The 23680-nt window shown below is 45.6% G+C and overlaps 2 protein-coding genes across 3 annotated transcripts; both read left to right on the plus strand.

Annotated features, from left to right (window-relative positions):
• Positions 1-1710: 1710 nt before the first annotated feature.
• On the plus strand, positions 1711-11012 carry crk (v-crk avian sarcoma virus CT10 oncogene homolog). The gene is made up of 3 exons (XM_069147417.1): positions 1711-2233; positions 2965-3554; positions 8556-11012. The coding sequence occupies exons 1-3, from the start codon at positions 2014-2016 to the stop codon at positions 8691-8693; spliced, it is 948 nt and encodes a 315-aa protein (XP_069003518.1). The 5' UTR covers positions 1711-2013; the 3' UTR covers positions 8694-11012.
• A 2377-nt stretch (positions 11013-13389) lies between these two features.
• Positions 13390-22853, plus strand: ywhae1 (tyrosine 3-monooxygenase/tryptophan 5-monooxygenase activation protein, epsilon polypeptide 1). Of its 2 annotated transcripts, XM_069147419.1 has the most exons (6): positions 13544-13701; positions 15291-15490; positions 16222-16328; positions 16932-17138; positions 17922-18058; positions 21574-22853. In XM_069147419.1, exons 1-6 carry the CDS (start codon positions 13638-13640, stop codon positions 21624-21626), a joined length of 768 nt encoding a protein of 255 aa, XP_069003520.1. In that variant the 5' UTR covers positions 13544-13637; the 3' UTR covers positions 21627-22853. The 2 variants fall into 2 exon arrangements, with proteins under 2 accessions (XP_069003519.1, XP_069003520.1); XM_069147418.1 differs by lacking the exon at positions 15291-15490 and having other exon boundaries at positions 13390-13701.
• The last annotated feature ends 827 nt before the right edge of the window (positions 22854-23680 follow it).

Below are 23680 nucleotides of genomic sequence, written 5' to 3' on the forward strand. Positions count from 1 at the left end.
AGGAGCCTTCGTACCACCACCACCACACCAGCAGTAAATTAACATATGGAAAAATATCCCCTGTGCTTTTACAGTTGTACGTTTTCCTTTACATAAGTCATTACAGCGAATGATGTAGGCTATATGCTTTGATGCGACAAACCTGGGTGAGAAGATTGTTATGAAATCATTCTTGCTGTTGAGTCATTAACAATCAAGTTGTAAAGGATCATGTTTTGTTTTTTTTTCCTGACCCGTCCTCTCACAGCAAGAACTATTATACACTATACAATACTACACTATACAATATAATTAGAAATGATACGTTTTAATAAATCATTTATAGATCAGTAATGATCTCATTTATGGTTTATAACACTGTAGTTGTAATCAGATATACAAGTTTATTTATGTATGGGAGGAGGCCTAAATAAGTGAGACCGGTGGAAATCAGTGACAATAAAACGCATTTGTAATAATACAAAATATGTCTCCATAGGAGACGTTTAACGGCAGTTAATGATTTGCGCTTTTTTTTCTTCTTTTTTTTGACAAAATCAAGATGAAATAGTAAACCTCTCATTATTAGTGTCTATTGCACAAATCAGTTGGCTTTTAGCCTAGCTCAGCATAAATATTGGAAGTGGGGGTGAAACAGCCCCTGACTCCCCAGTAACTACAAATTATCATTTTTACTTTTTCTCTTTGTGACCTAATTAAAACCAGATACTGATTATTAGTTTCCGAAAGAGCCAGGCTAGCTGTTACCTCCTGCCTCCATTATTTATGTTAATCTAGGTTAATCTCTCTCCAGCTCTACATCCACACTCATCACGCAAACAGGAGAGGAGAATCTATTACATTATTCATTTGTGGAAATGGGAAGCAATAAGCTTATTTCACAAAAACACTGCTAAATGTTTAATTTATTAACAAAAGCATTCGTCAGGAGGCTGTTGTAAACTGGTACAAAGAGAGGTTAGTTACACAAATGCAGCAGCATGTTAATTGTTTTAGTTGTGTGAAGTAGGGGTCTGGTTTCTGTCTGCTGCTAGAATAACGTGCATTTTTCATACTTAAAAATAATCATCTGATTATTTAGCATGGACAAATGTTGTGATATTGCAAATCAAACGAAAAGAGTGAGGCGGTATTGAAATTATTTTCAGTAGTCTTTGGCTGACACCTAGTGGCCAATGTTACAAACTGCAACCAACTCGTTACATCCACCGGGATAAAATTGCGAAATATTATTTGAGAGATTAAAAATAATTGCGGGGACAAAAATGCAAGTGTTTGTGTCCATAATGTAATTGCAGCACTGCTGCTGAACTGGCGCAATAGTAAGGTACGCGAGAGGTTTCACAACGGCCCGACAATATGAAGGACGGCGCCACCAAGCGCGGCGGCATCAGCCCGAACCGGAAAGGCACAAAGTCACCAAAATAAAAGCACACAGATTTGTCTTTTCTGTAAAAGAAAATATATGTTCAAATATTGGATGACAAACGGCTCCAGTTTCATTCAATGAGATTTACCAAAAACCGTTACTATAAATTGACTTAATCTGTTGATTGTTAACTGGTTTATTATATATTATCTTTTGAAACGGAAGTTTTTTTGTTGCTGTTGCAGATCAACACTGACTTGACGCTCGTGCGTGTGCTGCACATAATCGCGACGTCACATCCGGTGAGTGGGGTCTTTTTTTGTTTTCCCGTATCCGCCATTTCAGTTTTTGAAGTTAGTTGTCATCGGCGGCTGGATTCTGGCAGGAATTCTGTCGCGAAAACGCATTTTCTGCTCGACAGAGCTGATTTCTGACCATAAACACAATAAGAGTCCTTTTTTTTATAACGTGGTTGAGCTTCTGTGTCGGCGAGTTGATGCCCAAACGGCCAGCTGCGGATGTCGCCTGTTTACTAAACGTGCTCTAGGCGCTAAAGTTTTTGTATGAGTTGAAGGCTTTGCTTGTGGATAACGGGAGGGAGAGCAGGGAAGGCCCGGTGAAGCCTCGGCTTTCGAGTGGTTATCATGGCCGGAAATTTTGACGCGGAGGACCGCGGCAGTTGGTACTGGGGTCGGTTGAGCAGGCAGGAGGCTGTGTCTCTCTTGCAGGGGCAGAGGCACGGCGTGTTTCTGGTCCGGGACTCCATCACCAGCCCCGGGGACTACGTGCTGTCGGTGTCGGAGAACTCCAAAGTCTCGCATTACATAATTAACAGCATCAGCAACAACCGACAATCCGGTCCAGGTAAGATAACACAGGAGGTGGAGGAGGTGGAGGAGGTGGGGGGGCATGGAGGGGCTCGATATGTGCAGATGCTGATGTGACCATTCTTGCATGACTTGCACCAAAAGAGATGCGCAATAGTAGGCTACCTTTCCCCCCCTTGTGTAGTGTGAGGAACAGCGGCAGGCCAGACACAGTGAAGCGTGCTTCAGCTTATTAAAAGGCATGGTCATGGTTTCAGTGCTCAGACAGACAGCTCAGGAGGTGTTACACAACACATTGTTTCAGACAATCAGCAATAGGTGGACGTTTGTGTCACCGGTGGGAGTTTTCAGATGGCACACTGAGTGTGTGGAGCACCTTTAAATTGAGCCCAATTCACCAGCTGGAAGGGAAGCAAATGTGCAAAAGTCTCTTGGTATGAACAGACTTTGACCAGGCGGCGCCTCTTCTCTTCTTTTTTTCTCTCTCCTGTGTAATATTAGCTGCATTTCCTCCTTCTCAGAAATAGACAGACTTTTAATTGGAAGGAACAACACCGATGTGTGCGGGGAAAAAAAAAAAAAAAGTAAAATAAGGAAACAAAAATACTTCCTGGTCATTCTGGAAATCACCACTGTCATGCTTGGGCACATAAATAGCCCGGTTTCAGATCTCCCAGACGTGAACGTGTGGAGTGTTTTGGATAAGAAACGATGTATTTTTAGGTGTCTGACTCGATTTCCTTGTCTGTCTTCCGTCCGTCTCACCAGGTTTGGCCCATCCGAGGTTCCGTATCGGTGACCAGGAGTTTGAAGCTCTCCCCGCCTTGCTAGAGTTCTATAAAATCCACTACCTGGATACAACCACCTTGATAGAACCCATCAACAAGTCCAAACACCCAACCTTTATGAGCGCCGGCCCCGGCGGAGGCCCCCCGCCGCGCCTGGAAGACGAGTTTGTCCGAGCGCTTTTCGATTTCCCCGGCAACGACGACGAGGATCTCCCGTTTAGGAAGTGCGATATTCTCCGGGTTCTGGAGAAGCCCGAGGAGCAGTGGTGGAACGCCCAGAACTCTGAAGGCCGGACGGGGATGATCCCCGTGCCGTATGTGGAGAAGTATCGTCCGGCGTCTCCGAGTTCGGTGGCGGGGGCCGGCGGGCCTGGGGGACCGCCGGGTGGCATGGGGATGCTAGGGAACTCTGACGGCTCGGCGGCCCAGTCTGGCGCTCCGCTGCTGGGAGACCCCAGCCAGTACGCCCAGCCCACCCCCCTCCCAAATCTCCAGAACGGACCTGTCTATGCCAGGGCCATACAGAAGAGGGTGCCCAATGCCTACGACAAGACCGCCCTGGCCTTAGAGGTAAATATCGATGTGTGTTGTGGATGTTCTCGACTGAAAGAAAGGAGACGGTCGCGGCTGGAACCGGCTGCGACGCCGCCGCTAGAGGTGATCGCGGCCGTTCTAGACGGAGCTTGTGGTTCCACATATCAGAAGCGTCTCTCTTCTCTTCTCCACTAAACACACGCGCCTCATCTCATTTTTGACCGGCAGCCTCGTCGAGTTGCACAGAAAAGATCATCCAGGCAGGAAGTTAGACACACGAACGCACGTAGAGAATTCAGGCGAATTTCTAAATAAAAGGCCCGTTCAGACTTCTGATCCTAAATCACGTCCCCACATCAACATCTGTCCTCCCGGTCTTTCAAGTCGAGGAACAAATGCATTCTGCTGCTGTTGGCAGTGTGAAATATACGTACAAAATAACGATGATACAGCAAACTGCATTAACTTCGTCTGTCGGCAACAGCGCAACAAAGTAGTAACAACCATATACACAAAAACAAGAGTCCATTTGACAGCAAAAATCTGTGATAAAGGATCAAAACAGTCAACAAAAATCGGGCAGATAAAACGCTTCACTTCTGAACGGCTCCCAGCGGGGTATGAAGCCGCGTAGAGGACGGGACATTATGGACCCGTGCCCTGTGGAGCCGCCGGGTTAGGAAGAAGGACGTAGGTCCCGCCCCTTTAAGCGCATGAAGACGGAGCTCACATTCTTTGGCTCTCTTTCCCCATTGTGCTTTTTTTGCTTGTTTCTTCCTCAGTGTTTTGTCGAGCTTGGTGAAGAGGAATCGAGGTCAGAAAGTGCTGAGCCGGCTCTGTTAGGTTTTGGTTAATCTGGTCATTTAATTTCTCCTCTGCAGAGATCAGCCCAGTGACATTACAGATTGACCTGCGTAAAGTCTCTCCGTGACGGTCATTAACTCTCCGGCTTCAGCCGTCAGCTCTCGCTGATTGAGGGGCATTTCCCCTCCGATTTGAAGCTACTAGTTCACCCAAATATGAAAACTGCCATTCAGCTGTGCTCGCTGCTCACAGTGGCCGGGCTGTTCAACTGTCCGGAAGTGAGAGCGGGCTCCCACGGAGCAGGTCATTGGGGGAAGGAAATAGTTTGTGTTTGGGAACAGGACCATTTCCTCTGGTCTCTGTGAAGCCAGGAGTCCAGCTGAGCCGGGAGCGGGACGAGGAGGCAGGCCGGGCCGACTGGGCTCTCGTCTCTGCTGCGGGACGGCACGGCTGAAGACACCGGCACAGATCCCGTCTTTGACTCTTTTAATCTGCACCCACATTCACATTTTTTTGTGCGGAGTCAAATTCCAAGTGTTGCTGAGGGATGTCTGTCTATTTTATTCCCAGTCAGCTAGGAAAAAAAAAAAATCAGGTTTAGTTTGAGGTTGAGGTTTGAGGTATGACATCCTTTGTACAAGTTGGTTTCTTCCACTCCCACCTGTGGTGCAGCGTTCTGGCTGCGACCCATGCGAGGCGGCTGGTTTCTGCTCTCTAGTTGGCCATAAGTGACTCAGCACGGCAGCACTGGACACTTAATAATTAACTTTGGTTTCCTCATTGTGAACATCTCTCTTTATCTTTAGCAATTCAAACTAACTTGCAGCATACGCTTCATGTTGTTAGACTGCGTATAGTTATTATTTTCCTTGTCTTCTCTAAATGACAGAGCTGTGTTCCAGATGTTGTTCTTGTGTACTAACACTCACTATTTTGAGTGCGTTACTGCGTTCACACCATCAAGTACAGAAACATGCAGTTCACTACAAGTACCAGGATGATGCACTTAAAACGCTGCAAAACTGAAGTGTGAAACTCTGGACACTTTTCACCCTAAACGGTCGCCATCTTGGCTCCGTTTAGGAAGGGGGCGGGGCCACCGACGTAAAGACTTTTCTAATTAAGGCGTCTGAGGAAGCTGCAGCTGTTCCTGAACACTGAACAAAAGTATTTATTTTCCACTGCTGCTGCTGAACAGAAGAATCAGTGTGTTTATTGAGAGTGTTAAACAGAGGACACAAAAACACGTTGACTTCTGGGTAAAATAATTAAAGCTGCAGATATTTTGGAGGCTGATGTGTTCACACGCTGAGGTTAATTTCCTGTAAGCGCAGAAGAGCAGTGAGTGATTTGAAACAACTCTGTCAAAAGTCCTGCACAGCACAAGTAAGAGTCCTGACATGAGTGAACAGAACAAGACACGAACCCTCGGTATCATGGAGTTGTCTTCATCGTTATATCATTTTAGTCTGTACAAAGCTCAAATCCAGACGCAGTTGGAATAAGTCCAGTGGACAAAACAACATGAACACCTGTGGGAATTTAATCGGCCCACGTCAATAGAGATGGAAAAAACTAGGGCTACTACTAATTATTCCCACTATTATTTAATATTGCAAAAGGTCCTCCGATCTATTAAAGTGCAACCATTCTCTGCAGACATAAACTCTGTACTATATTTGCACGTTAAAACTTTCAAATCAATCGGAGTGTGAAATGTCAGAGATAATGGAAAAAAAACTCTGTTGTCTTATACGCGGAGAAAAGCAGCCGATTCTGACATTTGAGAAGCTGCAAGCGGAGTATTATTCTCTTAATTTTTTTTAAATTTTTTTTTTTTTTTGTATTCCTTGACTATTACAAACCATTGAATGAATGGCAGTATATTTTTCTTGGTGACATTTTGTCTTTCCCTCATTCAGCGTGTCGGGAGTATTCAGTGTGATCGCTGTCTGTCGAAGGTGCTGCGGCTTTTTATGTCATTATAATAAGCCCTTCATGCTTTTCACAGACATTTCAGCACCTCTATTTAAAGTACGTCCTCAGCTGATCCTCAGCGCGGAGATAAGGGGCAGTCGGTGCTTCTTTTTTTTTCTTTCTTTTTTTTGTTCCATTTTATTTGATAAAGCCTCGCCCACTGACGGCCCTTCACTCGTCCTACTTGACACGCACCCTCTTTGAAAAAACGCCCGCTTCTGCTCAGTTTGAACACGGGAAGCGTTTCCTAATGCAACGGCCCTCTGAATGAGTGACCCACAAAACACAGCAGCAGCAGAGAATAATGAAATCCACGAGCACAGAGTCGCTCTGAGTTCATGCTGTTGTTTTTGCGTCACAGAAGATTAGAGCTGAAACAATCCCGAGTCGATGTGACTCGCTTGTTTCTGGTTCTGAAATGTGAAGATCTGCTGCTGTTCTTTCGACTTCCCGTGAAAGCGAATGAAATACGTTTGAGGCCAATGAGAACGTTTTCCCTGGAGAAATGTTGCACGCCATTTTTAAGTTGATGCCACATATTTGATTTTCAGCGCGTTTCCAGTTTCCTCGTCTCCTCGTCTCCTCGTCTCCTCTCCGTTGATTGGTCATGTGACTGATAACTCACTGCAGGTACAGCCGGGAATAAAGCCACAAGACAAATCACTATAAATAGAAAACATAAAGGATTACAGTCAAATCGAGGCAGTCTTTGATCTCAAGCCATCAGCGAGGTCGTATCACTTTTATTATAAATATAAACATAACTTCAGTTCATTTTAATATCCACCTCCACTTCGGCCTGTCATGTTCTCGCTTGAACTGAAGTTCCAGTTGTCAAAGAATTCCCCTTCTTTGATTACTAACAGCATCCAGTCGGCCGTCGGAGGCCCAAAACCAGCTGTTTGTCACTCTTATCTGACACGTTACAGAAGGAATGATTCATCAAAAGGACTCGACGGTTGTTAGCTGAAGATAAAAAAGAACCTTCAGGACAATTCGGTACGAGCTGTTCAGCTTCCAGAAAAGGGACTCGACTAATTTAAAGTGCAGCTGAAGGCTGAAGGGACATAAAGAACGACCCTGACGGTCACGAGGAGCAGCAAACCTGCAGAGTTGAACCTTGGAGCCGTCCGCGAGTCGGTGTTTGTTCAGGTTCAGTGACGAGGCGGCGGCCGCTCCTCTCCGTGTGCGCAGGTCGACAGGAAACACACGGAAAGACGGCCGACGGCAGCTGTCAGTCACCTTCACATCAGCCGCTGACTCCTTCACATCAGCCGCTGACTCCTTCACATCAGCCGCTGACTCCTTCAGGCTGTTTTTCGAACCGTCGTTTGGTTCTTTCTCAGGAAATACTGTGAAACGGAAATCTCTCTCTTCCTCTGACCACCAGCCCGCTCGGAGCCGCAACAATGAATTAATCAGTCGTTCTGCTGAAACAAAATTGGCAACTATTATTGTTTCGTTATTATTATTGTAAAAACGCCAAATGATCTCTATCATACATGACGGTACGCAGCAGATCTTTGAGTTTTGGACCGGCGGTCCGTTAAAACAAGCAAACTGACAACACAAACACAGGTTCTACGAAATTATTAATGCCATTTAAAAAAAGATTTATAATAATAATAACAGTGGAACCATGAATGAAATAGATCGATCTCAAATTGAGAAAAAATACTTTGTACCAGATTTAGCTACTAGCTCATTTCCACCTGCAGTACCTGGACAGGTGAGACACAGAGACAACTCACACCAATAGAGATATATCAAACTATTACATCCATATATCCTAAGTTATAAAAGCAAGTTGTCAACTGTAAAATGAATGCTGACAATTCTGGTTATTTAAAATCCATTTTTAACTTCATTTTGTAATATTTTAAATCGGGGGTGTTCAATGTTTTCAGGCCAAGGACCCCGAAACAGGAAAAAAAAAAATTGGGGGAAAAAAATCTGAAAAATTGTCTATAATCAACCAAAAATTTCATGGACCCCCTGCAGTACCTCCGCGGACCCCCGAGGGGTCGCGGACCCCCTGTTGAAGACCTTTGTTTTAAACGATGCATTAACCAGTCAGGAATATTCCACATCAACATGAACACGAAATGAGGAAGTGATCACTGCGTGACACCAGTGTGTGTTTGACAGGAGCGTGGATGATGTCAGCTGTCTCACTCTCTCTCTCTCTCTCTCTCTCTCTCTCTCTCTCTCTCTCTCTCTCCCCTCCTCCCCCTCCCTCTCCCTCTCCCCCTCCAGGTGGGCGACATGGTGAAGGTGACCAAAATCAACGTGAACGGCCAGTGGGAGGGGGAGTGTAAAGGCAAGCGCGGCCACTTTCCCTTCACGCACGTCAAACTGCTGGATCAGCACAACACCGAGGACGAACTGAGCTGAGAGCGGACAGCCGGCCGCTCTACCTGGACACTAGTAATAGGACCACCCCCCAACCTCTCCACCCACCCACCCGCTCCCTGCACACCCGCTCCCCCCTCCCACCTCCTCCACGTCTCCTCCAGCTTTTACCTGCACCAAGTACAGTTTCAGAGAATCACTGAGAACAAAAACGTTGGAGCCTTGTACTGCACACACACACACCTGTCTGAATAATCAAACCCTTCCTCCTCCTCCTCCTCCTCCTGCTCTCGACCCACTAACTGACTGACCCGGGTCGTGTACTCGGCTCCTCCCTCGGCTGCAGACGCGTTATCGACGCTCCCTCCTCACCGCACAGCTCCACCACTTCCTCTTCCTGCGTCGGAAACGGGAGATAACTGCTCAGCGCCGCGTCATTTTTGTATCTTTTTTTTTTTTTTTTCCTTCAATCCTCGTCCGTCACCACGGTTACAATGCTGTAGGGGTCGCCCATGCTGCATTCATGTCGGAGGGCAGTACAGCAAGACGCTGAACAGCAACAACCGTGTTTGAAGCTGCTATTGATTCATTTTATAAACCTAAACGAATATTTTGAGAAGCTGATTTGCCGCCATGCCGAGAGTTAGACAACAAGGTTCACTCGCCTCTGATGTCTGAGGAGTAAATATGAAGTCAGGAGTAGCTTAGCTTAGCATACGGACTGAAAGCAAGGGGGAAACGTTAAATAGTTTCCTGTAAACTTTGGATTGAACAAATTGGATTTGACGTGTTGTTCAGTGTGTTTGTGGGCGGAGCCGAGCTGAGCGCCTGTTTCCCGCCTTGATGCTGAACTGACTGCTTCCAGCTTCATATTTACTGGACCAGCAAAAATGGCAACTAAGCATATTTTCCAAAACTATTCCTTTAAATCGTGATGGGCTTGCTTCGGTGCGTGCATGTAGTGAGAAATGCAAATGTCAGTCACGCAGACAAACCTGCTGCGGCAGCATTATTTTCTGCTACATTTTGCCCTTCGTTTGTCCAGAACTGATGAAAGATGTTAAAATCACAAAGGTTTAGATGACGAGTAATTGTCACACAGGCAGTTGTGATTAACAGTTTAATTGTTGTTTTCTGTTCCTTTTATGCCACAATGACAGTATGAGCCTAATCCTAGTTTAACACAAACCTCATGAAACAGAAGGAGAGCCATTTATTGCGATGGCACATTAGAAGATATAAAAAGCGCCTTTGAACGCCACCTTTTCGTTGCAAAATCTGACAAACCTCCAAGTCGTCGTACTCTTCTTCTTCGTTTGGCTTTAAACCGAAACATGCTCACAACAGATGTGTGGTGTGCAGCGCTGCAACAAAATCCATACTGTTAATCAATAAACAGTTGGTGGCGCTAACTGTCCACTCGTGTGTCATTAAACCACAGCAGAAGGGACGCAACGACATGATGTCATCAAATGTGCGCCAGCTACACCTGAAATGTGGTACATCATGTGGAAATCTGACATTTCTGTAAGTTTCATCCAGGTGTTGATTGTTTTTTTTTTTGTTGTTGTTGTTGTTGTTGTTTTTTTTACAGATGATTGAAAACCGTTCTAGCAATTATGCAAGAAATAATTTCAGTCATCTCAAATAGTAGCAATGAGGTGAACATGGTGGCGATGTGTTTCTTCAAAGGAGTCCTGACTGACATCCATTCTCACAGATGGCGGTTGAATCACAAAAACGGGACTGAATGATGTTCTCTAGCCGTGTTTACTGCGTCCTGAAGCCGAGGTGGAAGGTGTTTTTGTACTTTAAAAATCTGCCCTTGTTCTTCTCGGACATGAATGCAGCATTATTCTGGGTTCACCTACGAGACGAGGCTCCAATCCTGCTGCTAGAACCAAGAATAATTTAAACCGAGGAATACTGTTCGGTCAGCCGGAGGTGTACAGCTCTTCAGGAGGAGCACAAGGCAAGACCAAGGACCAGTGCACACAGCCCCCTCCTCCTCCTCCTCCTCCTCCTCCTCCCCATTCCCCCCCTCCCCCCCCACCAAACATCAAATGGAGGACATAAACCTGAGTGCAGACCAGCAGCGAACCGGAGAAACTGTCGAGGAGGGGTGCGATGAAGTCAAACACTACACCCTCTCACCTCCCGACCTGCGCCCCCACCCACCCACCCCCACCCACCCATCCATCACCTACGACCAAGTACCACCAAGTAGTCTTTTGTAAGAAAAAAAATGAAAAAAAGAACATTGTTATGAAATGATGTACTAAGTGATTCTCATTACATGCTAAATACTGTTTGTTTTGTTTTGTTATCTTTGTAGTTTTCTTCATAGCTGGGTTTTTTTTTGGGGGGGGGGGGGCGGGGGTGAGGGGGGGGGCACTTTTTACTGCTGCCTGTTGAGAGGGAGCGATGGGTCGGTGGTGCAAAATGAAGCCCGGGGGGGCTCCAAGTCCCCGCGGAGGCCACATGGGTTCTCGGCCTGCGTCTGATGTACGTGGTTGAAGTTGAAGAGTGAACGTCGGCTGTCCACCCTGTGAGTTCGTACCGTCTTCTCATATTAGTGCTCACTGAATAGACTTTAGCTAAAAGGACCGCTCCGTGTCCACATCCTGTCAAACGTGTCCCACAAAAGAGAAAGTGGTATTATTTGGTACCTGCCCCCCCCCCCCCTTTTTTTTTTTACTTTGAATAATCTTGTTGCCACCTTGCACCGGTTTGTTCTTATAATCCTGAGGCTTATCGGCCCGTGTTTCCTTTGTGCTTCATCAGATAATCCTCTCCCTCCCTCCCTTTTTTTTTTTTTTTTTTTTTTTTTTAATTTAAAGCTTCTGCCAGTTTCAGTGTACAAGCCAACTGGACTGTTTGATCTCCTCCCTCAGCCATTTCTTTATTGCCAAGGAAGTTAAGTTGTAGAATGAATCTGGATCGATCTACGTGTTGAAACCCGACAATCATCCCCCTCATGAATCATAAGGCAGACTGGTTTGGATTGAAGCGGCCGGCTGTGTAGCCACAGTGAACCTGGTCCACTTTGAATTTGATCTGGGAGAACTCTCTGTCTCTTCCCAGTGCTAGCGTCCTCTCCGATGTCACGCTCCAGTATTTCTGGCCAGCGCACCGTGTCACCTTTAGGTGGCACTGTAACGACATTCAGAAAGCCGGGGTCGTGGCTGGATGCATATTCTGCCAGTGTTTGTGAGATTAAAGGAGATGAAATTAGATTTTTAACAGAATGCACTTGCTGCTGTCCCACTGAGTCTGCATTGGTATATGCCCTCCCGTTAAGGGTTGTAATTATCCTCGATTGCTTTGAAACATTAGTGTCTTCGACCCTCCAGCTTTCCCTGACGAGCTCTGTCCTGCCTCCACATTTCATTTTGAAGTTGGCCGCAACCCAACGCCATGTTTTACTATTTAAAAAAAATGTAGCTGACGTCTTGGGAAAAAATATCTGGCCGACAAAAGTAACATTTGTGTTTACTGCCAGCTTTTGGCCCGGTCCGTTTCTCTCTGTGTGGTTCTGATCTAATCAAGCTTCTTTGTCACTCCCTCTGCACGCGGCAGGTGCTCAGCTACATAAATCATTATCTTTATAAATTGTGTTGCCAATGAAACCACCAAGAAGTATTTTTTTAGTAGCCCTGCATGAAGTCATTCGTTTCCTTTCGTACAAAGGAAGGGGTGGCAGAATGCCAGTGGAAATTGTGTTAATATCAAAATGTGCCATTTTATTATAACACTATATTCTTTCAAGACAATTGAAATTACCTTTTATTTTCTGTAGCATGTAATGTGTTAATATACTAGTAAATAAAGTCAAACCCATGACAAATGAGTTGTTTCATGCATTAGTATGTTATTCACGCTGCACATGACAGTTGCCTGGCTACAGAAATCACTGCCAATCATTGGACTGTGACATATTTATAATAGCACTGTATGAAGTCAGTGCAAAGTGGGAATGTGTCCAAAAACGTAAAGCTGATGTTGACCCCTTTATGCTGCTCTTTCTTACCTGGGAAATACAGACTAGTTTTCTAATCTGTTTGTTGCTGCTGGTCATAAAAAAATATATCATTATAAATTACAGCAGTGTTTCAGATAGTACGGAGCTTCAACAAAATTACTCTGTAAACATACAATAAAAGGACACTTGTACAGAAAAAAAATAATATTCAAACGACTGATTAATTATACAGTTTATTATACAGTTCACCAAAATAGTTTTGTTGTTTTTTTTTTATCTCATTTTTAATGCTTTTACTAATAAAAAAAAACCAGTAAAGTTTAATAAAAGTCAAAAAGAAAATTTAGTTGGAGAACAATCTTAGGTTAATTAGTTAAAGCACACTTGAAGAGTGAATACAAGATTATTTGGAGTATATTTTTGTGGTAGTATTTGTGCAGAGGACCTCCAACAGAGTCCTTTCCTATTTTGCTGAGTGTAGTTTGAGTGGCAGGTGGTGGTTCTTTTTTTTTTTTTTTTCTCTCTTCTGGCTTCAAACCTTTCAAACCTTTATTTGTTTTTTTAAATGTTGAGACAAACACATGTTAAAACGCCAGTTCGCCTAAATCACAAACCTATTGCGAATATAAACGTGTGTTTCATGTTAGCTTCTGTTTAAATGCGGCGACAGAAATTCTGCTCCGTAAAAAATAAAATAAATAAATAAATAAAAATTTAAAAAAACGAAGTTACGGGGGGGGCGAGCTGCTGCTTCGTGTGAGCAGTACCCGGATGAGGCCGGCCGCCATCTTTACTCCATCCCAATGCAGCGCTGCCGGTGGGGCGGAACACTCAGCGACCCAGTTGGTTTCTAGGAACCGACCGAACTACCGACAGACCGGCGCTCCTCCTCGTTCTTCACTCACCGACCGAACTACCGACAGACCGGCGCTCCTCCTCGTTCTTCACTCGCCGTCGATCACGTTCAACAGCCGGCTCGACATCGACCTGCGTCTCGGTACACGATGGGAGAGCGAGAGGACCTCGTTTATCAGGCGAAGCTGGCGGAGCAGGCGGAGAGATACGACGGTAAGGCTCCGGGACGTGTTCTCCGCTGGGAGGGTTTTTTTTTTTTAATTTATTTATTTTAATTTATTTATTTATTTATTTATTTGTATTTATTTTAACCGTTATCGTCGCAGCGCTCAGTTGTAGCTTCGACCTGCTAACGCGGCTAACCGCCGCCTCCCAGCGGACTCTCCGCGGACACGTCGTGTTGTCTTCTCGGTGGAAGAAACCAGCGCGACGCTCAAACATCCGCCGCCGCCCGGAGAGCTCTTTGTTCCGCGGACGCCGCCCGGAGAGCTCTTTGTTCCGCCCGGAGAGCTCTTTGTTCCGCGGACGCCGCGCGGATGTGACCGACAGCGGGCTAACGGTAGCGACGGGCTACAACAAAATGGCGGCTCAGTGGAGCGTGAGCTGTCAGGAGTCGCCTCCCCTGCACCATGCTAGCAGCTCCACACCGGAGCTGCTGCTTCGGTCCGACACTCAGCGGGGTTGTTTTTATTTTTTATTTGTTTTTTGACTGACTTTGTAATGATATTAAACCACCTTCCATTTCCTTCGTGTGGTTCTGTCGCCGCGGCGGTAGCTGGATGACCGGATCAGCTCCCGGGGAGCTGCGCCGTGTGTGAGCGGGGAGTGGGGAGCGGGGAGTGGGAGGGCAGCTGTTCCCTCGGCGGGGTGTTTTCCCCGCAAGCAGGCTGCACGGATCGATTTGGTGAAAACGACTCCCTCTTCCTCCCTCCGGTTCACTCCTGTCCGCCTGTCATACCATTACAGGCCTCGCAGAGGCTGTTTTTAGACGCCTTCCTCTGCTGCCGGTCGTATGTTGCCCAGTAACGGTCAGTGAATGCACCATGACTCATTCACGGGATTTGGATCGAGTGTATTTACAGAGTGATTTATGGTTCACCGGCTAACTGGTAACCTTGGTGGAATGTGGTCGGGTTCGTGTTGGAATCGTGTTTATTAACCTGTTGTTGAAGGATCAATTCATTTTAGGTGTGGAAAGGCAGATATTTGCCCAAAAACATCTGGGCGTCGCAGACTTTCCCCATTTAGCCCTGGAAGGTAATCGTTATCAAAAGAAGGGTTACACGTGAAATACAACTCAAACTCAGGTCATTGATCTGAGGAACCGGTTTACTGTCTGTTTGCTGGTTCGGTGGCAGGAGGAGGAGGAGGAGGAGGTTTGGAGCTGGTGAAGAAGCCCCCCCTCACCATGTACCCGTAGCCCCCTCTGTCAGGTCACATTTAAATGTTCTGTAAGATGTAAATTATCCCCGAGCACGACTTCCCAGATGCCTGTTCATTCATTATGCACGTTTTTGCTCAGCCAAAGACCCATTGATTTGTGCCAGTTTTCAACGTTTTTAAGTAAATAGGTGAAGCCGGCCTAGATAGACATCTGGATCATTAATTAACACGGCAGTTTAAAGAAGTCGGACGTCAAATATTTGTACAGATTTTGGCCGTAAACTGTCATTTTCAGGCAGCGCGAGACGCTTGACGGCTCGTTGTTAGGGGGACTGTCGAGGCCTGAAGTTGAGCAGCAGCATAAAACAATGCAAAACACAAAGTGCTCAAAGGAGTATTACATTTGTCCCCTTCAACAGAGATGGTGGAGTCCATGAAGAACGTGGCGGGCATGAACGTGGAGCTCACGGTGGAGGAGAGGAACCTGCTGTCGGTGGCCTACAAGAACGTGATCGGGGCTCGGAGAGCCTCCTGGAGGATAATCAGCAGCATCGAACAGAGGGAAGAGAACAAGGGTGGAGAGGAGAAGCTGAAAATGATCCGGGAATACAGGCAAACGGTAAAAGACTCAGGAAGAATTAGTATTCGTATGACTTCCCCGCGTCCCGTTACAGCAGATATGTTTGTCATTTGAAAGCATCTGCGATTCGCGGTGTTCCTGTGAGATCACTCATGTTTTGATACACACGATGTGCAGCTACTGGACAGACTGCATCTGAGTCATAGTTGGCAAGTCCTCTCTCTCTCTCTCTCTCTCTCTCTCGCTCCCTCTCCCTCTCCCTCTCTCTCCCTCTCTCTCTCTCTCTCTCGCTTTTATGAAGGGAAATAGGAGCTGCTATTATTCTCAGTGAGGCCAGAGTGTGTCAGAGAGATGGGAGAGGCCGTTGGACTGCAGTCAAAGATCTAATGGGATTCAGACATGGCTGAACCTTGATGTCTTTAGCCAAACTGTAACTCCACTGGAGGACGTGTCACTCGTGTCACTGCGACTGCACCTGATGAGCGTTCGGCAACACCCTAATCGGATTAGTAAATATCAAATATTAAGGTTGACCTTCATTATGGAGTTTAAAGGGAAGGATATGTGGTCCAAAAGACAATACAGTGGATGTCGACTAGTGTAGATAGACTCCTGCAAACATGAACTGATGACAGAATTTCTGTCACGTGAACCCTCACTGGGCTTTGCAACCACACAAGAGCAGGAATTTGTACTTCAGGTGGGGCTTCAATGGTAAATGACCAAAATGTTGTTTCTGACTGAATGAATGTTTGTTTGTTTGCCGGCAGGTTGAGAATGAGCTGAAGGAAATCTGTCAGGACATTCTGGACGCACTGGAACGACACCTACTTCCCTCTGCCGTCATGGGAGAGTCGAAGGTCTTCTACAACAAAATGTAAGCGCTTCGAGAGCTGAATGTTAATTAGAAGATTTAATAAATGAATCCTCCCTGGTGCTGACACACAAAGCAGAAGACCCTTGTGTTTTTGAGCTAGCTTAATTATTTGACACATTTATGTGTTTTGAATATGCAATATTTAGATGTAAATCCAGGGAATTTGACGGTCTCCGAGAAACCATTAGCCGGGCTCCTCCTGCCGATTGTTCACAGCTTACCTGAATAAAACGGCAACGACCGGCTCCAAACCGTTCGGGACCAGCAAAATGGCGTCTGACAAAATCCGAAGTCGAGGCTTCATAACGGCCGTTCACAGACCGACGGGTGACGTCACTGCTGGTCGCCGCTTGATTAGAATACAACTACAGGAAACGATCCTTGTGACCGACTCTTATTCACACGGCGAATTTGGGTTTTTGGTGACATCACGCTGGGAAACTACACGAATATCAGGGAAACTGACCGACTGGACACATTACGGGAGAATATTACAGTGTAAACAGTGACGGCTCATTTAACAGCACAGCACTTCAGTTGTAATTTAGTTGCACACTATTGAAAGTCCGATTTGCGTCCACTCTTGTTTTCCCCCAATCGCAGGAAGGGTGACTACCACAGGTACCTGGCGGAGTTCGCCACTGGCAACCACAGAAAGGATGCGGCGGAGAACAGCCTGGTGGCCTACAAAGCCGCCACCGATCTCGCCATGTCGGAGCTGCCGCCCACGCACCCCATCCGCCTCGGCCTCGCCCTCAACTTCTCCGTCTTCTACTACGAGATCCTCAACTCACCCGACCGCGCTTGCAGGTTACTGCTCCTCCAACACAGCCATTCAATCAGTTCCATTCAAAGTCCCTCATCAACCAGCACCCAACGCACTTAATATTTAAAAAGGATGTATAGACCGGCAAGCGATAATAAAAGTCAAAGCACGACAACCGTATTAGAAACATCAATGTTAAAACAATGTTTGGCATACGAATCGATGCAGAGCCAAAGGTAAGGTCTCATTATAGAGGTCTGTCGACGGAGGATTCAGGGTCATCTGAGACAACCAGATCTATAAGCTTTATCAAAGAGGAATGTTTTCAGCCTGATCTTAAAGGCTTTCTGGGAGCTGGTTAATCTGAAAAGGCGTCCGGAAACCACAAGTAAGCGTGAACCCTGAAAGCGACGTGTTCTGTTGGGATGAAATGGTACCGTGAGGTCTTTAAGAGGAGAAGGGAACCTGCTCGTTCAGGGATTTAAATGTAAAGGATTTTAATTCTGTGGAGCCAATGAAGGGAAGCTAATACATGTCTGTGTTTAGCTTTATTGATAAGTTTAAAGCAGGGCGATACTTTTGTATTACATCATGCTAGAGGCCGACCCCTCACAGTCGAGTCGACTCTTTTTCTCCCTTAACCTCCCCCCCCCCCCCCCAAACCCCAACCCCACCACGTAGCATAACACCGTGTGTTTATATGTCTGGTATCACTGCAGCCTGGAAAAACCAACCAGAAAAATCTGGATCCTTAAATCAATTTCTCGACGGTTCAAAAGAAAACCTTGAAAGTATGAAATGATTTCAACCGCCGTGTGTTTGCTCAGGTTGGCGAAGGCTGCATTCGATGACGCCATCGCAGAACTGGACACACTGAGTGAAGAAAGCTACAAGGACTCCACACTTATCATGCAGTTGTTACGTGACAACCTGACACTATGGACTTCAGACATGCAGGGAGAGGGTAAGAGGGTCACGCCGCCGTCCTTATCACAACAGCACAAGGTGTTTTCGTATGCCGCTGTGTTGCCGTTGTATCTGCCGTGTATCTGTCAGCTGTTTCCAGGAGCAGCAGCTGACGAACTAACTCACTCGCATCTCCTGTTTCCCACCTAAACTCCTTTTTACGTCTCGTTTCTAACATCGCCTCGATACTGTGAGCAACCTGATCTGGTGTGATCGCAACGATTAGTGGCGCAGTTAATAGTCTACTTTGTTGGGTTTTTTTTTTTTTTGAAGGTTTTCACAGCTCTGTCATCACGTTCTATATATGACATCATTTAATTAGTATCGGCAGCGACAGTCTGAATAGAAAATCAGAGCTGCCGTGTTTATGAGAACAGTCTGTCCTTTTGACTTCTGTCCCCGCTGAGTCCTCAGCCGCTAGTTTGGCTGCTTACTCAGCTTTGTGTACTGGACCTCAGCACAATTGATGCAATTGGTTGACGGTCTCGAGTAATTAGTTCAAATTGGATTTTCAGATTTGCAATTGGCGCTTCAGTTTTACTTTGTGTTTAACTCCCCTGTGCGTATGTCCCGGAGTGAAACGGTACTCTGTTACTGAAACACAGCAGCCGAGAGAACCTGAAAGCTGAATGTCCGCTGTGATCTGGAGGGGCTTTTCCACCAAAAGATCCAGGAACTTAAATTTCCCAGGAAGTAATGAGCAGGAAGTTTGCCAGGTGTAGAACTTCCTTGTGCACATTTGGGTTTTAGTGTTTTAACAGCAACGCTAGTTCCTGAACCTTCCTGAACCCCCAGCAGAGGCTGTTTGGGGGTAAAATCTCTCTGCATCTGAGACCTCGTTTCCTTCGGTGGAAACGCAGGTAGAAGAGTTCTTGAAAAGGTTCCCGTTCCTGCGGTGGAAACGCACCTCCTCAGGAAAATGTGACAGAACCGGTTAAAGTGAATCCACACATTTTAAAGAGTCCAGCCGCCAGGACCTGGATCGAGGTGTTCACAGTGTGCATGTCCCGGTTCAGACGGGTTCTTGCAGAGTTCCTGTCTACAGTGTTGATGAGGCTGAGCTGAGCTGCAGTCATCCCACCTAACAAACATCACCTGCTCTCCGCCGTCGCAGCAATTGAATCCTGGGCTGAACGATTTGAGGGAAATATTTAATCAGGATTTATTATTTTTTTTTATCCAATTTTTCATTTTTAGTTTCATTTCTCTTTAATAAATTACACACATAATCTACAGGGCAGCAGAAAGACATGGACAAATGTCTGTTTGGGTTCTTTTTCAACCGGTCAGAGAAAACATACAAGTTCCATGTAAAGTTTTCTGTTTTTTAGCGGAGAAAAGGACCTGATTAGTATTCAAACTGTGAGATTTCAAACATATATTTATAGATGAGACATGTATAGTTGGACAGTTCCAGTAATAAGTATGAACTGCTTGGTAAATACGATCCGACAGCGTACATCAGGGTAAACTCAAACAACCGTTAGTGATACTTTCTATCTGACCGATACGGAAATTTAACAAAGATATATCCACCAAAATGTGGTTATTAAACATGTGTGACAAATATGTCGAGAAGCAGGATATTTTACAGTTAAACGACCAACTTAACCTTCAAAATGACGTCACTGCACTCAAACTGTGAACTCTGCTCGGAATGTAAAAATTCTATATAACCACGTTTCTAAATTACCCCACGCATCCTTCTTTCATATTAAACAACAGAAACGTTGATAGCGACACTTCTCCGCCGGTCTCACTTGATGATCAGCATACAGGGAGCATTTTAACTCAACAGCAGCCGAGTCACAAGAAGGATTGAACACCGGCTCAGTAAATCCTCCGATGGCCTTCGCTGCTGAAATGTCACCACAGCTCGCCAAGACTTTGACCTTATTTCAGTTCAAACGGAAGCTCGCGGTTTTCAACTGGCTTCTGAAACGCACCGAGTCGCTCGGCCTCCTCCTTCTCTTCCTCCTTCTCTTCCTCCTTCTCTTCCTCCATCTGTTCCAGCAGTTGTTGCCGAGCGTCCTCAGACACCGTCTCATTACCCCGTGACTCATCATCTCTCTTGTCTCTTTCTCATTCCCTCTGCTGTAGAGTCCTAAAGGAAACAAACCTGTTCATTTCCCATGTTAACTGTACTTTGTAAGTGTTGCTCACCCCCCGCCTCGCTGCGTGTTTGTGTGCGTGTTTGTGTGCGTGTGTGCGCGGCTGCCGTCTCCTCCCTCTCAGCACTAACTCACTCCCGGTTGAATACCTCCATCCTCACCTGTCACTCACGCCTTCCGCTCCGTCCGACGGACGGTCGGTAACCGTCCGTAGTCTTTGATCTTCCCACCGGTCCGACTGGTTTCTTTCTGCTGAGGTGTGTTTGTCGGGCGTTCACGTCGCTGCCTGTTCAACACGTATGTGATCCGAGAGGCGGATCACCTCACCGGCATGCTCGACCTTTTCGTGCCACGCTGCCCCTTCGGTCAACGACGCGGACGGACAAACTGAAGCGTGTTTGTCGGGTTCGAGTCGCGTGCGGCCTCCAACCAGGACACGGTTCATTTACACGCATGTGTCCGTGTTGTGTAAAAGCTTAACTGACCGAATGGTCAAACTCTGTTCACTCTGGTTGGTTGTTTTCTTTCCCCACGTTTTGATCTGATTTCACTGTTTTCCGAACTACTTGACTGAATGACACATATTTTTGCACAATTTCACCCAGATTGTTTGGATTGTTGACACGGTTCTTCCAGATTTCCACGTGATGAATGGTTGATGTGTTTTCTAAAAGAAGCATCTGTTCAAACAGACGTTTACTCAAACTAGAGAAGTTCATCACATCTGAGTTCTTTTTCCTGCTTTGAGGTGAAACTATAGATTTTGATAAATTGACTGAAGTGTGGTTATCAAACCGTTGCAGTAAAGATATGTTATGGAGGCAGGATATGATAGATGTTATTCAGTCTAATAATAAACTGTATTGTCCAAAAGACATCAGTGCACTGAAACGCTAAACTTCACCGGGAACGTTAGAATTATAAATGTCAAAAAAATAATTCCCAAATGGAACAATTTCTAAATTATTCTGAGGATCTTTTTCTGCATTATGTTCCGTAAATACGTTTTCATATCGGAAACACTGATATTGATATATACCTGTGATGGGCCGATATCTGATATAACTGGTCGGACTCTGACTTTACTTGAGTATTTATATTTTCTGCTCCTTCATATTTCTGCCTCACCGCGTTCTTCAAGTCAAAATTCTTCTTTTTACTTAATTTTTTTTTTGTCAGTCTGTAGTCGAGTCCTTAAAAAGTCAGCGAGTGCAGGAAGAATCCTCCGAGCAGTTTTCAGAGCAAATCAGTGTTTATTGGAGAAAGTTTCTGTGTGTGTGTGCGTGCGTGTGTGTGTGTGTGTGCGTGCGTGTGTGTGTGCGCGCGCGTGTGTGTGTGCGCGCATGTGCGTGTGTGTGTTGCTTTCTCACCGTCGGCTAACGGCACGTTTTCTGTCCTGCAGGTGAAGAACAGAACAAAGAGACACTGCAAGACGTTGAGGACGAGCCCCAGTGAGACGATGCCACCAACAGCCAACAACTTGAGACCCCCCCCCCCCCTTCACCTCCTCACACTCCTTCTCCCCCCTCCCTCCCTCCCTCCCTCCTCTTCTTCTTCCTCCCATCCCGTGAGTCACCTTCCTCCATCCTCCTCTTCCTCCTCTCCTCCCCCTCCTTTTCCTTTCTTCCACCTCTGCATCTCTGAGACCCAGCAGGGCCTCAGAGTTAACAAGTTTATTTTTCTCTTCTTTTTTATTTTTATATTAGCCCTTACATCATTCAAGTAAATACCACTTAAAGGAGACAGGAAATACAATGTTAGAAAGACAAAGATAAAGAAAGAGGTCCCTGGATTGTGTTTTTGTTTTTGTTTGTTTTTTTTGTCCTGGTACAAGCGGTTCTCAAAATGTTATCATTGTTTTCATTATTGTATTTTTTTTTTTTTTTTTTTTTTTTTTTGTTGTTGTTGCTTTTTCCTCTATTTTTATCAGTTGCTGGATGTATTGAGAATTTTTTTCTTAATGTAATTACAGAAATTAACTTTTATTACTGATAATGTTGACTATTAGTTATGGGAGCTATTTTATCTCTGTTTTTAGTGAAATGTCACGCAGATCATTTGACCTTTTTATGGGCAGGTTGGAAAACTACAAATGCCCTTTTTGTTAACTTAGGTTTTCAGAGGAAGTTGGCAAATTTCGCGATATCCAAGTGGGGCAAAGAAGTGCTTAACTTTTACACCATAGTGATTCTGTTGTCATGTTTTTGTAGTTATCCTTGGACTGTACTTTGTGCTGAAATACTGTAACTGTGCACACATGCTGAATCTCGGGAGGTGGATTTATGTCTAGCTGGTGGTTTGATTTAAAAAAAAAAGAAAAAAAAAATGGAAAAAAACTTGGGAGATTTCTCACTGGTGTAAAAGTCTCAATCTAATCCGGCCCTGCTCCTCCACAGAGCCCTCAAATCAAGATGATCAGCGCTTGCATGAGTTCACGCGTCTTCTTTTCGGCTGCTCCTCTCCCGCTCTTTTTACTTGAAGCTCCTAGAGGTTCAGAGGCTTTCTTTCTTTTGCGGTTTCCTTGCGTTGCTCTTCTTGTTTTGCTTCATTATGTGTAACTTGGAGCTGATTTGTACTACTGGATATCTGACTGGAGCCACAGACAGGGAATCTGTATTGTTCTTACTGAAACACAGCATGGAATTAACATTAAACAATCTAAATTAAACATTACAAACTTAACGTGTGTGCGCGTGGTGTTTTATTTGCCTTTTAAATGACGGTGATTTCTGCTTATTCCCAAAGCAAATAGGAACCTGAATAACAGTCATGAATGCTTTAAAATACTTGTCTTCCAGTCTTGTTAAATTGAGTAAAAGACACAATGCACAGCTTTGTGTACAGCTGGAAATGTCCAAGTCATCGTTGTCTTCCTGGACGTTGAGCCCCGCGTCGCCACACAGAGCAGATGTTGCTGCTGGCTACCGAGTTGGCAACTGTGAGTGCAATCATATATTTATATGTTCTATTTATAGTCCTTGAGACACAAACGCAATCTTAATGCTGCGCTGCTGCAGCGACAAGCGTCTCTGCTGCAGCTGTGCGGTTGGACCTCTGGTGACGTCATCAGACGAGGCGCGGCTGAAAACACGTTTCACTCTTCTGTGTCATCATGGGATCAGTGATGCAGGTCTGAAAACCGTGCGTGTGTGTGTGTGTGTGTGGACTCGTAATGTCGCACTTGCAGCCTTTCTCTACCGTTACATCACCCACAGCACCAGCCTGAGCTCCACGCCCGGCCTAAATGTTACAGTCCCAGGTGAAAGTGGAGGCAGGAAGCAGGCAAACGGCGACATGCTTCCTTCAGCGTGACCCTTTGAGGTGCATGTGTGAACACAGACTGTATAAAAGTGTTCGTATCTGACGGCTCTGAAATTTGACGACGACGCAGAAGCGCCTCAGGCTGCAGTACCACCGGGTGCCACTAGAGGTTGTCTCCAAAAAGACTCCACAGACTCCCACTCAACGAGTTTCGTAAAATTCTCCGTGAATACATTTTCTCCTGAAGT

Source organism: Embiotoca jacksoni, unplaced genomic scaffold (assembly GCF_022577435.1).
Source record: "Embiotoca jacksoni isolate LCO1_2020_lvr unplaced genomic scaffold, fEmbJac1.0.p SCAF_14, whole genome shotgun sequence".
NCBI classification, from domain to species: domain Eukaryota; kingdom Metazoa; phylum Chordata; class Actinopteri; family Embiotocidae; genus Embiotoca; species Embiotoca jacksoni.

What these genes read in the sequence shown, in the direction of transcription:
- ywhae1 (XM_069147418.1), top strand. Translation starts at nt 13,405, where the DNA reads ATGAGGCCGGCCGCCATCTTTACTCCATCCCAATGCAGCGCTGCCGGT. An exon ending in GCAGGCGGAGAGATACGACG is followed by an intron (nt 13,702 to 16,221) that starts GTAAGGCTCCGG and finishes GTTTGCCGGCAG; the next exon opens with GTTGAGAATGAGCTGAAGGA. An exon ending in TCACCCGACCGCGCTTGCAG is followed by an intron (nt 17,139 to 17,921) that starts GTTACTGCTCCT and finishes GTGTTTGCTCAG; the next exon opens with GTTGGCGAAGGCTGCATTCG.
- crk (XM_069147417.1), top strand. Translation starts at nt 2,014, where the DNA reads ATGGCCGGAAATTTTGACGCGGAGGACCGCGGCAGTTGGTACTGGGGT. An exon ending in CAACCGACAATCCGGTCCAG is followed by an intron (nt 2,234 to 2,964) that starts GTAAGATAACAC and finishes CCGTCTCACCAG; the next exon opens with GTTTGGCCCATCCGAGGTTC. An exon ending in AGACCGCCCTGGCCTTAGAG is followed by an intron (nt 3,555 to 8,555) that starts GTAAATATCGAT and finishes CTCCCCCTCCAG; the next exon opens with GTGGGCGACATGGTGAAGGT.